Consider the following 18,320-nt stretch of genomic DNA (forward strand, 5'->3'; position numbering starts at 1 on the left):
TTGATACATTACCTAAATCCATGGAATGTATTTATATATTTTGCAATTAATGGTTAGAGTTCCTCCATGAATTTCTTAAAAAGCCATGTCTGCATCTTCTGTTGCATGAACAGTTTGTTTTTAACATGGCGTTCAATAACATATTGAGTCTAACCGATGTGATCTCAGTGATTTGTCTTGTGTAAGTGTACAGCATTCCGTATGTATTCAGATTTATTGACACAAAAGTCGCTGAAATTCGATTCAGTGCAAGTTCCTTTGCGGATAAGTCAAAGGAAATAGCAAGATTACTACTGCTTGTTTGTTTGGGGTTTAACACCGTTCTCAACAGTATTTCAGTTATATAACGACGGACAGTTAACCTAACCAGTCTTCCTGTAAAAAACCTGTTCTGTGCAAGTAACTGCCATCTTCCCCACAAGAGTCAGAGGTGGAGGACGAATGATTTCAGACACAATGTCTTTTTATTTTATCAAATAATCAAGGGGATTAAACTCACAACCCCGCAATCCGTAGATCTAAGCTCTCCCTATTGAGCTAAGCGGGCTGGCTACATGTCTACTGTCTCCCTACAGATTTTTGACGTCTCGGAAAAGGTCTACGCAGAGTAATAATCAATACGATCTTGATATTACCCATCACTTTATAGTTGATTATTCATTGTGACTTTGAGTGTACGCCGCTTACGTTCAAGCTCGCTTTTTAGAAGTTTGGCCTTAAGAAAGTAGTCTGTGATTAGGTGAAACTTATTGAAATACGACTATTTTAAGCATTTTAAGCTATTTTATCAGTGAACATTATCTGTCTAAATACAAAATATACACTCACTAGTTTATCAACATAAGGCTGTGCATGGCACATGCATATAATTAGAGGGTAGTTTTAAAATAGTCATATGACATGTTGATAGCTTGATAACAAAGACTAGGATAGTTATTTGCATACACACTGGAAACACTCCTGTAATTATAGTAGTTTGTGGTCAACCCCTATGTGGGCTTGCCTATGAAAACAGTGGATTTGGCCAGACACTTCCGATGAAGGCGAGTATGGTTTTATGTTTAATGTCTTTATCTTTCACACATGCTCTTGAAAAGGCAAATATTACCTCACCTGCAAAGGCAATAATGCTATTTGCCAACGTGAAGGTAATTATGGCGGCAACGGCTGATAAACTTAGATAATAAACATATATGAGCCGTGCCATGGAAAAACCAACATAGTGGCTTTGCGACCAGCATGGATCCAGACCAGCCTGCGCATCCGCGCAGTCTGGTCAGGCTCCATGCTGTTCGCTAACAGTTTCTCCAATTCCAATAGGCTTTAAAAGCGAACAGCATGGAGCCTGACCAGACTGCGCGGATGCCCAGGCTGGTCTGGATCCATGCTGGTCGCACACCCACTATGTTGGTTTTCTCACGGCGCGGCTCATATAATGTAATCTTTGCATTTGCAAGGTACATAGACGAACATTAATTTGGATAGGAATAAAACTTTAATACGTATATGTCTTGTTAAATAAAGTGTTCAACTTTATTTACAAATTACTTAGGCCTAAACAGTATGTTGTATCTATTTCTGAAATAGGCTGTGTAAAATGGTTTTGTGTCTTTATAATCTTTCCTATGTAGATACGGCAAGTTTGTTTATAATTATTTCTATCTAAAATTCATATTCATGATCAATATGTTCTTAATTTACAGTAAAATGATGATTCGGCTCATGAAATAAGTCACTACTTTATATTCATATTTTGGCGGCCATTTTACTTTTGACGGCCATTTTGATAACACAGTAACATACAATATTATGTCAACAAATACAGTATGCAGCCCTAAATATCTTACTGTGCAATTATTGAGCATTCTTTTCGTTTTATTTTGTATAAATATCTGGCATGATAACAAATTATTGGAAGAAATATTGGATTTTTGTGGCCAATTTTTAAAATGGCCGACTAGTCGATATTACAGCAACTTCCTTTCGTTTTTATGTAGATAATACCCAGTAACGTTTGTACCAGGTTTGATGCTTTTCCCACAAATGGCACGATTTTATGAAATTAAGTCACCATATGGCTGCACTATAAGTTTCTAAAATGGAATTGTCCATCATTCAATTTGGACAGTACCATTTATTATTCGAAGGGGTGTTCAATGAAACAATGATTGAATAGCGAACAGTGCAGACCATAATCAGTCTGCACGGATGTGTAGGCTGATCTTGATCTTCACTGGTCGCAAAGACCGAATCACTTGCCGCCAGCGGGCTAAAAGTTAGCATGGTAATTCTAGGACTGGACAGGCTAATGTTAGCATAATGTGACTGCCTGGGGTATTATGTCACTACCACAAGATATTTCAGTGAGACAGTACTATGAAGTTTAGCATTGTCCCCACTGTTACAGGTAGACACCGTCATTTATATAACTGCAAAATTGTTGAAAACAGTATGATCTAAACATAAATTTATTGCAAACTTTCCGTTAATAGGTGACAATTTATTTCAGAGATATTGCTTGAAAAAAAAAGTCATTATAAAGTAATAAAGCAAATGTTTTATAACAGAGATAAAAAATAGTCTGAAGTTTCTCTGAATAAATATACATGCTAAAAAAATTAATTGTGACTGATTATTTCACTGAAGACTAAAATTTCTACATACTACAATGGAATCTCACGTGTACCAGCATAAAACATCTGGAGCAGTTTATCAAGTAGTATTATCTTTCACTTGCAGTGGTCAGCGATTCAGCAATTAGTTATGACCAATCTATGCTGAGAATATAACAGTACTAAGGAGATAACAGAGAGCACAAAATTGTGCTCTATTCTGGCAAAATTCCGAAAGACCGTCCAAGCTTAAAAGAAAGTATCTTGGGCTCAAAGGGTGGTACTTTCATGTTACGCGGAAGTACATGATTTACCGGCATATTTTTCGTTGCCAAGCAACAGAAACCCGTTGAAGAAATTTGACTATATATTTAGTTAAATTTGACTATATATATAGGTTACCCAGGGAGACCTATTATTTCAGGTTGTGGAGCTTTAACTGAAAATATGTCTGCATATGTTGATACAATCTTGAAACCATACATGGAATCTTTACCTTCCTATGTAAAAGACACTACAGATTTCATCAAAAAGTTACAAAACCTCTCTAGCATAGATAAAGATGCATATCTTGTAACACTGGATGTAACATCTTTATACAGTAATATTCCTCATGGTGAGGGCATAGATGCTTGCAAATATTTTATGGAAAATGGTAGTAGATCACAGGATTCTATTAACTCCATTTCTAAAATCATAGAATTAATACTTACAAAAAAACACTTCCAGTTAAATGAAATTAATTACATTCAAAGATTTGGAACTGCTATGGGAACAAAAATGGCTCCTTGTTTTGCCTCTCTATTTATGGGTAAACTTGAAAAAGAATTTATAGACTCCTGTGATAAGAAACCACTTATCTGGTTACGTTTTTTAGATGATATTTTTTTCATCTGGAATCATTCAGAAGAGGACTTATTAGACTTTTTTGACAGATTGAACAGTTTTCATGATACTATAAAATTTACATATTGTTACACTAAAGATACTGCTACTTTTTTAGATGTTAACATAGAAAAAGATGAAAATGGTATCCTGCACACTAGTGTTCATGAAAAAGACACTAACAGTCATCAGTATATAGAATTTTCATCATGTCACCCAGTTTCATGTAAAAAGGGTATTCCCTTTAGCCAGGCTAAGCGCTTTAGGCGTATTACTTCGGATAATACCATTTTTGACAAGGAAATGGACAAGCTCAGAGAATACTTTCAAGCACGTAACTACCCTGAATGTGTTATAAATGAGGCATTAAAGAAGGCCTCTTCTCTATCAATGCAAGATGCTCTTAATTCGTGCAGTAGCAAAAATACGGATAAAGTCATTCCTTTTGTATGTACCTACAATCCATCTTTGCCCAATATTGGTAAAATAATAAACCAATATTGGAATCTTTTAAAGTATTCTCAACAAGAGAGTGTTAGACAATTATATGACTATAAACCTATTGTTGCTTACAAAAGACCCAAAAATATTCAAGATGTTTTAGTTCATTCTAGGCTGAGTAAGAAAGACAAAAATTGTAGTGTAAGTAAATGTTATAGACGTCGCTGTACACACTGCTTAAATATTAATGAAGATAATTCATTTTCTAGTTCCACCAATTTATCTTGTTATAATGTTAGACATGATCTGTCATGCAATTCAACTGATGTTATTTACTTAATAACATGTAATAAATGTTTTAAACAGTATGTTGGACAAACGCACCAGCAATGTTCACAAAGAATGAATAGTCATAGATTTGATATCAATCATTATCCAGAAACTACTACTAATGTTTCTGAACATTTTAATTCTCAAGGACATACTATCCAGGATTTCTCTTTTATGCCCATTGATAAAGTAACTAATCCTTGGAAAAGGCTTTTAAAAGAGACTTCCTGTTTGTACCGTTTGGGCACTGTGTCTCCACAAGGAATGAATTCAAAAATTCTGTATTAATGCCTTTCTGAAATACTTGTTATATATGTATATTTTATTACTTGTATGTATTCCATAATCAGTTTTTACTGGTGCCATTCCTTAATCATTGCACTTATACTGCATTTTTTCACCAGTTTTTATGTATCATACTATGATCCTGTTTATGATTTTTACGCCAAACTCTTTGTTTAATTTTGACGTTGTCGTCATCGACGTCGTTTTACGTTGACGTCACTTCCTTTGTTATGTTTATTTTGAACCCTGAAGAAGGCTGATGTAGCCGAAACGTTGGTTAAAAATAAAGTGACTTGTTTTTAAAAAGTTTTTGTAGTTTTGACTACTTTTAATACTTATATACTATATATTTAGCTAAGACTGAAAAGAAATAAAGGCTGTGGTGACATGTAAAATAATATATATTGATTGACAATCTTATGACATGACTGTAAATGCCTAAAATCTTAAGGTTAAATTCTGTCTTAATTGCTCAGCGCGAGGAGCTGTGCAATAAGAGGGACAGTAAGGTACATGTTGCACTATTATCTTAGATCTGACGTGACACCTATACTAAGATTACGTCCACAGGTTTTAAGAAATTGTAATCTTATTGTGCGTTGTTTAACCTTTAGCCTGCTGGCGGCAAATGGTTCTGTCTTTGCGACAGTCCAGACAAAGTCCGGCCTGCACGGATATGTTGTGACTAATCATGGTCTGCGCTGTTCGCTATTCAGTTAGTAAGTATTCAGTGAACAACCCTTTGAATAATAAGTGGTATTGCGCTAACTGAATGACGGACCAATCCATTTTAGATATTTAGCAGGCTAAAGGTTAAACTGTTGACTGCACGTACATTGTGAATAAGTGTTGTGACTGATCAAAGATGTTACTTTATTTGACAAAAGAAAAAACACGGAACTGTACATGAACTATTTTACAAGTAACACTATGTAGCAACTTCCTTTTGTGTGTAAATTGCAGCACTAGTCCGTTTTTAACGTGACAACACTCAAATATAAATTGGTTACGCAGATGTAATGTCGGAAGATCAATTAAGCCAGGCATTTATTAGAACGCACAAACAATTCATATGCTACTTTACAATCACTTAACGAACAATTAACTTGTGTTTTAACATATATATCATCTGGCGGATTTTACAAGGTACTGTTTTGTAGTTACACCGGAACTGCGGAACTAGCCTCATACCAGTACGTATGCTTGTTTATGGTATTAGCAAGATAAAATCAGATATATTTTTAATCCCCCGCCGTGGCGGAGGGATTATAGGAATGGTCTCCGTCCGTCCTTCCGTCCGTCCTTCCGTCCGTCTGTCCGTCCTTCCGTCCGTAACAAAATCGTGCCCGGTCCATATCTCCTAAACCCCTTGAAGGATTTTCATGAAACTTGGGTCAAATGATCACCTCATCAAGGCGATGTGCAGAACCCATGAGTCAGCCTTGTCGGTTCAAGGTCAAGGTCACAACTCAAGGTCAAAGGTTTGAGCCTGCCATTTTGTGTCCGCTCTATATCTCCTAAACCCCTTGAAGGAATTTTATAAAACTTAGGTTAAATGATCACCTCATCAAGACGATGTGCAGAACCCATGAGTCAGCCATGCCGGCTCAAGGTCAAGGTCACAACTCAAGGTTAAAGGTTTGAGCCTGCCATTTTGTGTCCGCTCTATATCTCCTAAACCCCTTGAAGGAATTTTATAAAACTTGGGTCAAATGATCACCTCATCAAGACGATGTGCAGAACCCATGAGTCAGCCATGCTGGCTCAAGGTCAAGGTCACAACTCAAGGTTAAAGGTTTGAGCCTTCCATTTTGTGCAGCTCTATATCTCTTAAACCCTTTGAAGGAATTTTATAAAACTTGGGTCAAATGATCACCTCATCAAGACGATGTGCAGAACCCATGAGTCAGTCATGCCGGCTCAAGGTCAAGGTCACAACTTAGGGTCAAAGGTTTGAACCTTCCATTTTGTGTCTGCTCTATATCTCCTAAACCCCTTGAAGGATTTTCATCAAACTTGGGTCAAACGATCACCTCATCAAGGCGATGTGCAGAACTTATGAGTCAGCCATGTCAGCTCAAGTCAAGGTCACAACTGAAGGTCAAAGGTTTGAGCCTTCAATTTCGTGTCCGCTATATATCTCCTAAACCCCTTGAAGGAATTTTATAAAACTTGGGTCAAATGATTACCTCATCAGAACGATTTGCAGAAATTATGAGTCAACCATGCCAGCTCAAGGTCAAGGTCACAACTAAGGGTCGAAGGTTTGAGCCTTCCATTTGGTGTCCACTCTGTATCTCCTTAACCCCTTGAAGGATTTTCGTCAAACTTGGGTCAAATGATCACCTCATCAAGAACTCATGAGTCAGCCATGTCAACTCAAGGTCAAGGTCACAACTGAAGGTCAAAGGTTTCAGCTCTGTATCTTCTAAACCCCTTGAAGGATTTTCATGAAACTTTGGTCAAATGATCACCTCATCAAGACGTTGTGCAGAATTCATGAGTCAGCCACGTCAGTTCAAGGTCAAGGTCACAGCTAAAATCAAAGGTTTTACCCTTTCACTATCCATAGCAGTGGCGGGGGATTTAGCTGTCTTTCAGACTGCCTTGTTATGTTGCAGTTTGTCCGTTCATTCAAATCTTTAATTCATTGTATAACGTTCGACGATATTGAGAAATATTTTTGGATTTCCTAACTACGGGGAAAGGTACTGTTACTGCAAGATATTAATTACTGGTAACCTGTTATTAGGTGGTTACATAACAAGTGATTCGCCATACTTATGGTGTTAAACTGATTGAAATCCATACGACTCAAAGTTGAAAAATTTAAAATCATATTGCATGGGCAACAAAAATAGTTAAAATAAGAAAATATAAAACAGAAGAAACGTTTCGATTTTAAAAATCAGTTTTAAAATCGATTTGTTCTAATAAAAATCGCAGAAAATCTGGGTGAAATTGGTTAAGTATTCATAAAGACATTTTCGAAATCGAACCAGATCAACATAGTTTACGACTATCGACAACGTTTCTGTATGACCAAAAATCTCCACATACGACATACGGCATTCATTTTTGTAGTTTTATTTAATATATGAACCATTTTGACATATGAGATTCGGCATGAAACTTTAATAGTCATTTGATATCGAGCCTGCACAACGTTCGTCTTGTCAGTTCGACATAAGACTTTTGACATTAATTTTCTAGTTTACTGAATGTCAAGTCAGCTTAACTTTTTGTGCTTCTGATGGACATTCGATATTCAATTATTTTTTATGTCGTCGTCATTCGGCATTTTTAGCAGTTTGAATGTTGAAGAAACTCTATAAACGGCAAGCCAGCTTCAGAAACGACTTTTGACAGTCAACTTTTCGAAACATCCGCGTAGAATAATTTCCACCATTGAATAAATTGTAGATATATCTATTTAAAAACTATTTAAGATAAGCCCGGCATTTATGACCTGCATTGGATCCAATACTTTAACTACAGGACAAGTACTGGAATATTTAAGAGAAGAATTCTTAGTGATGACAAAGATATATATCAAATTAGTTTTCTTCAAAATGGAAATTAATCTAATTCCGAGAATATATACGAGGCTTGAACTGTGTGGTTTCTCCAATATGATTTGAAAAGAAATAACTTCTCTTAATACCAAACATGTTGCATGATTAATACCGACCATGATACTAATTCATTTCCTTGTAATATAAATGATTACATTCATGGACATAATTTTCAGTATATTACAGCATTTTAAGCTCGACTATTCAAAGAATATGTAGAGCTATTGGACTCACTCATGTGTCGACGTCGGCGTCCGCGTCCGCGTCCCGATTTGGGTAAGTTTTTGTAGGTAAGCTGGTATCTCAGTAACCACTGATGGGAATGGATTGAAACTTCACACACTTATTCACTGTGATAATGACTTACATTGTATAGGCTCCTTAACTCCATTTTGCTTTTTTACAAAAATATGCCCCTTTTTCGGCCTCGAAAATCTATGGTTAAGTTTTTATATGTAAGCGGATATCTCAGTACCCAATGATGGGATTGGATTGAAACATCACACACATGTTCACTGCCATGATCTGACATGCAGTGCACATGTTCCATAACTCTACTTTGCATTTTTACAAAGTTATGCCCCTTTTTCGACTTAGCAATTTTCGGTTAAGTGTTTGTATGTAAGCTGGTATCTCAGTACCCACTAATGAAACTCCTCACAATTGTCCACTATCATGAACTGATATTCATTTTACAGGTTCCATAACCCTGTTTTGTAATTTCACAAAATTATTCCCCTTTTTCAACTTTTATTTTCATTCAACTGACAAGGCTATTGAATAGTCAAGCGTTGCTGTCCTCCGACAGCTCTTTTTATAATAGGAAAACAATTGGAAGCAAGTTTGTAACCAAATATTTAAAAATATTGAAATGTTCAGAGTATTTTAGTAAGAATAATGTTCCGTATAAGAATGCATCTTTTAAACAGTTGAATATGATTTATACTACCGTTTCTGTCTTATGAATGCAATGTTTTCTTTTTTATACCAGAAATACAAACGTAAGACTATAGATATTTAAGTTGCACATGTTTTCCATGTGCACATAATAATCACTGAAATGCTCATAGAACCCTTCATGAAAGATAATATACATTAAAAACAAATAATAATGTGGTCCCTATTTTGCCAAGCATCCATATTCAATATAGTAGAATTTTACGCTTCTTCGTTCTGAAAGATATTCAGAGACTCTTAAAGGGACTTATGTTTTTACTCTAACTTCTAATACGTGTGTGACTGATGTACTTTCTGCGATGTTTCTTTTCAGACGATTGAAGCAGATACAGGGACAATGCTGCAAGCTCTTTATTACGTCCTTCTTGCATCTTTATTTGGTAAGAATAACATTTAAATCTCACAGTAAAAATAATGAATTTTCTGAAAGTATTTAGAACATGATGTGGCAATTTTCCTTTGATTTTTAAAGCACTGAAATGTGTCGGTGATAATCTTTCATGAGCACAGGATAAAAGCCCATGCGATCCGACGTTATCATGTCAAGTCAAAATCATAAGTCGTTTTTTTTTAAGAATTCACTAAAACCGATATTCACTTTAACACTCGCCGAACATACAATTTTTATGGGGAAAATGAAAAGGAAGTTTATTTTCATAAACAATTCTCCTTTTATATATTTATAAGATTCATTCTTGAAATACTTGACATGCTATAAAAACTGCTTGAACGTGAATTGCTTAAATAGGAAAACCACTTTTAAAGGCAGAGAACCATTTTAAAAGAAGTTATTTGCCTTTTTAAAGTTCTAAATTATCATGAAAATTTTGTTTTAGAGTACTTATCTCAAGGTCTTATTTCGTCGAATTTCATAGTTATGTTGCCATGTCTTGCACCATTTTTTAATACTTATAGGAAGACCTTGTTATAAGCTTATCTTTCGATTCAATTCACTTGTCTAAAATATGAAAAACTTTTCTAAAGTTATTTGCTGAAGAAAATTTAAACGAATAATTCTTGCCTACCTGGGGGTAGGGTGGGGGGAAGAGGTGGAGTATACGTTTGTCCGAGCACGCACCAGGGATAGATGTTCCTGTCTCTCCCCAGGAAAACCTTGTCTAAAATAGCATGCACACCGATGACATCACATAGTACTGGCACTATGACGTCATAAACTATATAAATATTGCCAGAAAATACCCAAATCTATTCGTCAATACAATCTATTTTGAACGTGATAGGCAAGAAAAATTATCCAACATGTCTGCTTGTGTAAAATTTTGCCTGTGTATTTTCCCGACCCCCGAGACAGCCATGCGCGTAGCGTGGCATACTCGGTGGTTCGGCTGAGTATCATTTAAAATCCAAAAATAAAAAATAAAAAGGCTAAAAACTCCATGGAAGCAATAAAAACTGATCAGGAGTGGGTTAGGAGGTAGGGACAATGTCATAGCATATATGAATGCTGTTGTCCTGGTCCTTGACTTTGTTATATTTTTGTGACGGCAGACCGCTGTTGCTCTTTTATCAAAATTTCTATCCAAATTTCTAAATGTTGTTTTTCCTTGCTCCACTTGCACTTGTTATTGTAAAACCTTATTTAAATCTAAATATATTTAAAATTCTAAATACATGTATGATTTTACATGCATATATACTGTAGATCTAGCTTTTATTGACTATAAGAACAATTGTTTAATTGCAATTGTTCATCACTAATAAAATTTAGAAGGATCAACAACTGTTTCTGTAACAACTATGAATTCCCAAGCATTATTTCCTAATTCGCTACGTTCAAACAAAAATATTATCTATCCCATAATCAAAGAGAATCAACGGGAGCAAAAAGAACAGATTCATAAATTAACATTTAGGCTTTGTTATCCTCATTGCTATAGTATAACACTCAACTTAGTCATATAAACTATCAATTCATTAATTTCTACGTTAGGAATATACTTTCCGGGTCATTTTTCTGCGAGGCACCTACTCAGCCCTACTTCACTCCGTCGTGGGAGGGGGTAGTATAAAGAAACCAAGTTTCAACACCAGTCACCTTCTTCTTATGCCCTGACACCCATTTTCCAAAATTTATTGTCGAAAAAATACATTCTATCAAAATTATTTAACGCGTGAAATAATTATACATCATACACCCCGGTACCTTTGCAATACGGTAATACCCCTAGAACACACATATGTAATAAATGCTCATAACTAGCATTTACGGTAAATTCTCTTTTTAAATATTGCAGTTATAGGAAAATGTTGTAAGCATTATATTGATTTCTAGACCAAGGTAATTTCTGTCATCTGTTGCATGTTGCCTGTATGCATGTTGCATGTTGCATTTTAATATAACAGTCGTCCTTGCCATGAACATTGATTTTCAAAACTTATACAAATTCCGTGAAACGTTATCTCTACATTCTTGGAAATCAATTAAATGACGATACAAAGATAAAAGTATTGTGACAGATGTTCAGGCTGAAACCAAAATCTAAATTCACGAAACGGTAACAAAGGAAATGTTTGGACAACATTAGTAATTAAATATTTGTACTTGAAGAATGAAATAAGAATCTATTGAAATAGCTTCATCTTTTTGTCTGTTTTGAAATTGTGCATTTAGTCAAAGTTTGTCCTCAGCAGTCTGATCAGTTCCTAGGCATTTTAGAGTATTTATTGCAAGGTGATTTGCATGTTTTCCGTTGTAACACGTATGCACACATGTGTACTTTACTTAAGAATTGAATGCTATTTTCTGGACATCTTGCAAATTCATGAATCGCACTAGCGATTCTTTTGATTGATTAGCAAGAAGACTTCCAGCGTGGTTCATACCCATATAAACGCACAAAAATAGCATTCAATTCTTACATTTACATTTTACGACAGCTTGCTACATAAATAACTGATCTGCTTTCCAGGAGAATCAGAAAATCTAACTAAATGTCAAGATAACGATCTTTATGAAAATTTATACAGTCGTATCATTCATTTGTGACCCTTGACGTCAGAGAAGTTAGTTAAAGCTGTTTGGCGCCAAATTATGAAAGAATTTCTGGAACGGAGCCATATTGTTCATGTTTTAGGTGAAGGACGTCAGATTGATTACGCGTGCAATCTCGCGGAAAGGGCTGTCATTGATATTATTACTGCAATGTTGTTTATATGAAAATTAACGCTTCTGTCTTTTCATATAAAATGTATAGTGAATGTAAATTTTGTATACAACAAATAGGTTTAGAAAAAGAGCCTCATGTTGCTTAATTTGTGAATAATAAATTTCGGCTTGAATAAATAGACAGCCTAATCCAAGTCCTTCCAAAATGCCAGCCCCCACCACTCTTCCCGACCCCGATTTGTAACGTTCATCAACTTATATACAGACCTTTCTTTACATTCAGAGCTGTTTGCGAATGGTTTGTACAAAACTGAGGAAGCATGGTTTTGTTTAGAAAAGTCACCAGAAGTCCCCCTTTCTATTTGTTTGCTCTTATGTTTCCATGGGGGAGGACCCCGCCGGAGGATTCCTCTAACCCGCACTCTCCCCTTGAGTAACATCTAAACTGCTCACGCTACGCCCCTGACAGCTTGGATATAAAGTCTCGCTAACGCTCGGTTTTTCATTCCACACTGTCCCCCGGGTAGGGAAAACCTGTCTTACACAGTCAGGCATGTAAGATCCTTATAGTCAGTTTACCAACAAGTGGCAGTTATACATGACATCTACTTGTGAATGTAGCTCCACAAATACAGTCAGTATAACATTTACTTATTTACATCAGAGAGGGTTTTACTATATTTAAAATTGGTATCTTAAAATATACTATTTTAGTGAAAGATGAGTTTTGGATTTAAAAAAAAAAATGGAACACGTTTGCTTGAAAACGTTTTCATGTTCGCCATTTTCTCAAGTTTCTAGCGTTCCACTAACTAAAAATACGTTTAATATAACTTTCCGTCTTTTTTTTCCATGTACATTGCGCTACAACTTCTGAACAACTATTAAACTAACAATTATATTTTATTTCCAGTGGGAACGTGTGTCAAAGCTGACTGTGACAGTCCTCCGAGTATTGCAAATGCGGACAACAACATCACTGGTACTCCACCTTATCCAGAAAATACAACTGTGCGATATGACTGTAACCTTGGATACAATCCGACGGGAACCAGCCGATTGTACACCTGCTATGGCAACACATGGACTGACGGTAAATTTCGGTGTGAGCAAATATTCTGCTCATACGTGAAACCTCCAGAAAATGGCTATGTAGTGAACAAACCAACAAACGAAGTCGGAACTTCAATCAAATTTGCCTGCAATGTTGGGCATGATATTTCAGGAGCTAACTTGATGACATGCCGAACAGACGGCAAATGGAGTCCTTCTGTGCCCCCTACATGCACTCCTAAGGATTGTGGGGAATTTGGGTCTATACAGTATGCAGATACATTTCAAGATAATACAGAAATCGAAAGGAACCATTATGGCAGTGTCACAGAGGTCACGTGTCAAAATGGAAGAGTTCTAAACGGACCGCCTCGTATCAGATGTGAAGCTGATGGCCAATGGAGTGATCGGCCAACGTGTGAATTCTTAAAATGTCCCCAATATCCAAATATAAATGCATCTTGTGTAAAGAAGTCTTCACTATTTGGCAATTTTTATTTCCTCCTCTGTAAGGAAGAGATATCTACCAGGATTGGCCCTGATGCTGCAGAATGTATATCAGGCGCTTGGGATTCCCTTGAAATGGCTTGCTTTTGTGACTGTGTCGTTCCTTATTATGACACCAATGTAATATTAACTAATCTTAACAAGTTTGATAACTTGCCGCACGACACAACACTTGAATGGACTTGTAAAGTTGGAAGTCCCAAATCTTCAGTTGAACGCATTATTTGTATAGATGGGATACTCAAAGCAGAAAAAGATGGAAAAGAACTTATGGTTGCAAATTATTCTAATCCCTCGGATATAAATCGTAGTCTTATGCATGAACTATGCATTTTACAAACAACAGTAACTTCTTCCAATGTTACAACATCCGTACCAAGTTCAACTCCGTCAACGCCCTCAAAACCACCATCATCAGACGTTCTTACTGCCATTTTTCCTTCAGTTGCAACATTCATGTCATTACCAGTGCCATCCATATCTTTAAGCATGGGTTTATCACCAAGTGTTTCAATTGTATCAACCTCAGTCCTATCCACAGTTATAGTTCCCACACCAACTTCAGTATCGTCCATATCTTCAAGAACGAATTCAGTAACAAACGCATCATCAATAAACTCAGTAACAAAAGTTCAGGATATCTCTCCAACAAAAGTCTTATCCGTGACTACATCATCCACTCTAACTTCAGTTTCACCAATCACTTTAAGAATGGTTTCATCGTCAGAAGATTCAGCTGTATTGTCTTCAAAGTTAGAAAGAACAAGTGGGGAAACTATTCCAACCAATTTCTTATTCCCCACTGAAATACCAATACCAATTTCAGTATCGTCTGTATCTTCATCTTTGGACATACAAATTGCATCAGTTACAAAATGTCAGGAAACCTTACCAGCCACAGTCTTATCATTGACTAGATCACCCATACCAACTTCAGTATCGTCCATATCTACAAGAACGAAGTCAGTAACAAACGCACCATCTATAAACTCAGAAACAAAAATTCAGGACATCTTTCCAACAAAAGTCTTATCCAGGACTACATCATCTATACTAACTTCAGTTTCGCCAATCTCTTTAAAAATGGTTTCACTGTCAGACGACTCAGCTGTTTTGTCTTCAAACTTAGAAAGAAAAATTGAGGAAACCATTCCAACAAAAATACCAATATCAATTTCAGTATCGTCTATATCGTCAATGGTGGATTCATCTTTGGGCATATCAGCTGTACCAGTAACAAACTCAGTTACAAAATGTCAGGAAACCTTACCAGCCACACTCTTATCATTGACTAGATCACCAATACCAACTTCAGTATCGTCTGCATCTTCAAGAATGGAATCATCATCATCACACATTTCAATTTCATCATCTTTAAGCACAGCAATAAAAGTTCAAGCTACATTACTAACACAAGTCCTACCAAAGACAACGCCATCAATACCAACTTTAATATCACCCACGCCTTCAAGAATGGATTCATCATCGGACTATTCACCTGTATCAACTATAAACTCATTATCAGAAAGTCAGGATACCATGCCAACAAAAGACTTACCCTTGACAAGTTCACTCATACCAAACTCAGTATCGAACACATCTCCAATAATCGATACATCTTTGGACAGATCAACTGCATCAGTAACAAACTCAGTGACAAAAAGTAAGGATGCTAAACCAACAAAAGTTTACTTAAACCCAACAATAAAGACCACGAAAATTAGGCCTCCTGGAGTATTCATGAATTCAAAGTATTTGTTCAAACCATAGATTAGATTTGTATTTACCTTACAAAAACAATGCATCATATTCATATTCAAGGTATCAAGTATCGGTATCGAGAATTATAGGGGCGGAGAGGGTGTAAAAACCGTCCTGCACACATTCCACGAGACGAGGTCAAAGACAGGTTTGGCGCACTGGCACCAGATCAGAAAGAAAATGCCTCCGTACGTGTTACACCCTACCCCTAAGTATTCTATAAGAACCATGGTCATGAACGGGAAAATATACTAACCCATTTCAATCGCGTATTTCATACCTAAAACACGCAGGTCAGTAAATGTGTACTACTGATATTAAACAAGCGATAATTTATCTTCAATCGTGCACCAGTCACCTTGTCTCAATATTCCATATTGCAGAGATGCTCCGTATATTTTATGCTTTAGTCAACGTTACAGAAAAAACTTGCGTGAACTTCCCTAATGAACATCCGGTCTAGAGGTCACGACAGTGTGTACATGTTAAGCGAAATGTAAACAAACAAAAAACAGAATGCAATATATTCACAGTTTTACGATAAGACTCGAAATGATGAATGAAATTCATCTTGTATATGGTTTTGAATTTGAAATCATACTTAGTTACACATCTGTTCTGTGTTTATTTAATTCATTTTGCACATTTATGCTGCATATAAACATTTTAGCGTACACGTGTAGTAAAATGACGACTGACATACATTTTCACATCAGCCAATCAGAGTGTGTCTATAATCTAGAACGGATCTTCACCAGGGAAGTTCAAGCAATTTTTTTGTGTACCTGTGAAAAACTGTAAACTACACGTTGTTTTTCTAAGATAAGAACTATTGAAGAAATGTGACCGGTACACAACGGAAGATAAATTACCACTTGTTTAATATCAATAGTACACATTTACTGAACTGCGTGTTTTAGATATGAAATACGCGATTGAAATGGGTTAGTATATTTTCCCGTTCACGACCATGGTTCTTATAGAATACCTAGGGGTAGGGTATAACATGTACAGAGGCATTTCTTTCTGATCTGGCGCCAGTGGTTTGGCGTACGTGAAGTGAAGTAAAACTTAGTTCAAGCGAGCGAAGCCAAAATGACGAAACTAACACTTACATGGTACTGACATGGCGTCTCTGCTATTTTGCCAATAAAATTATATACTTGCATTTTCGCAACTTTGAGTGAAATGTCATTCATTTAGAATGAAACAACCACTTCCTTTTTCTTAGAGCTTCTGTATTTTGACTGTAACGAGTGTAAGTGTTTGAAACTAATGTCTATTGGACTTAAGGTGTGTGTGTACTTTTCCATTACTATGCCAGGCTTAACGAGAAAGATACATTAATCATCTAAAACAAAACATATAAATATTGCTGCAGTGTGTCGTTATTAATATACATCAGCAACTTACAAATGTTCTTCGTTTTACTGGTCATTTCAATGGACGTTTTGTCACATGTTTCCGCGATAACAAATATTGACATTCTTTCTGTAATTGTGAAGAAAGAAAAAAGAAACAGGACATGCTGAACACGATTGGTTGTGCCTTTGCGACTAGTGCAGATCATGAAAAGCCTGCACATTCGTGCAGTCTGATCATGACCTGCACTGTTCGCCATTCAGTCACTAACGTTTTGGTATGCACCCCTTTGACATTTAATGGTACTGTCCAAATTGACTGATGGACAAGTTTATTATAGAAATGTAGCAGTGTAAGGGTTAATATTTCCACATTTGCAAAATAATATCCATAGGTTGTTCGCTTGTTCGTCGGGGTTTTGTTCCCCGCTTTGACACAAAGCAAAATCCACGAAAATTAGTCCCCAAACGAGTAATTATGGTTTCTTAGTACCGGTTTCATATATATCTTTAGTGTATTATAACTTGTTTGTATATTTTAAAACATTTACATTTTATATGTAAAATTCTGGGAACGATGCGATTATGTAGAGGTAAAACATCTTTTCATACAGCAGCACTTACTGAATAGTATATAGTATTTCATATTTTCATGTTAACTTGAAAAGAAGGCACAATCTACTGCCTTGAAACAGTTTTGGAACAAAAAAATATCCATACAAACCGTAAACATTTACAGTATTTACAGTTACCTTCAGTAACATATACATTAATCCTATATGTTGTAGAACACATTATTCAAGGCTGCCATATAAGTTTTTACGTAATTTAAATATTAATAATATTCATCTTCATAAATAGATAAACGTATAGAACCATGAAGTGCTAAAATACATTTACATTAATTAATGTTTGTGTGTGGGGGGGGGGGGGGGGGGGGGGGGGGAGAAGATTGTAATCACTTTTAATCATACTTTGCTTTTCTATATTGAATCTAGGAAATAAAAAAATAAAACCCAGTACATCTACAAATTACAGTTAGAAACACTACTTTTCTGAGAATTTGAAATGGGTTTGTAACCGTTCGTAGATTACAAGTATACCTACAAACATTGTTTACAAAGTGCATATGATAAGAATAAATCATTTTAGTCCCATCTATTTCCCGTATAGGGTACTTTTAAATGACAGGGATTCCAACAAGTTGCTGCCATAGTACAGTTGTAACGCCACATATGACTTATTGTCCGAGAAGGCTAAGATGCTTTCCTATGGAGGTAAAGGGCCCTGGCTCAATTCCTTCCTACTCCCGTTGCGGTGTGCCATTGAGCAAGGTACTTTATTGTGATATCCTCATGTGATATTCTCAGTCGACCGAGCTGGAAATTGGTACCAGCTGTGAGTAAGGCATGACTGGTGTTAACAG

The 18,320-nt window shown here is 36.0% G+C and overlaps 1 protein-coding gene across 2 annotated transcripts in view; it reads left to right on the plus strand.

Moving 5' to 3' along the window:
* The window catches only part of LOC123533679 (uncharacterized), a 30,006-nt gene extending 14,270 nt beyond the window's left edge, over window positions 1–15,736 (plus strand). Inside the window, exons 1-3 of one of the 2 annotated variants that reach the window (XM_045315453.2) lie at window positions 5,400–5,746; window positions 9,399–9,465; window positions 13,126–15,736. In XM_045315453.2, the coding sequence (XP_045171388.2) occupies window positions 9,423–9,465; window positions 13,126–15,542 (2,460 nt within the window). In that variant the 5' untranslated portion in view covers window positions 5,400–5,746; window positions 9,399–9,422 and the 3' untranslated portion in view covers window positions 15,543–15,736. Of the gene's footprint in view, window positions 1–5,399; window positions 5,747–9,398; window positions 9,466–13,125 lie in introns of those variants that run through there. The other variant, XM_053520003.1, reaches the window with a different exon arrangement.
* The last annotated feature ends 2,584 nt before the right edge of the window (window positions 15,737–18,320 follow it).

This window comes from Mercenaria mercenaria, chromosome 12 (genome assembly GCF_021730395.1).
Source record: "Mercenaria mercenaria strain notata chromosome 12, MADL_Memer_1, whole genome shotgun sequence".
Taxonomy (NCBI): domain Eukaryota; kingdom Metazoa; phylum Mollusca; class Bivalvia; order Venerida; family Veneridae; genus Mercenaria; species Mercenaria mercenaria.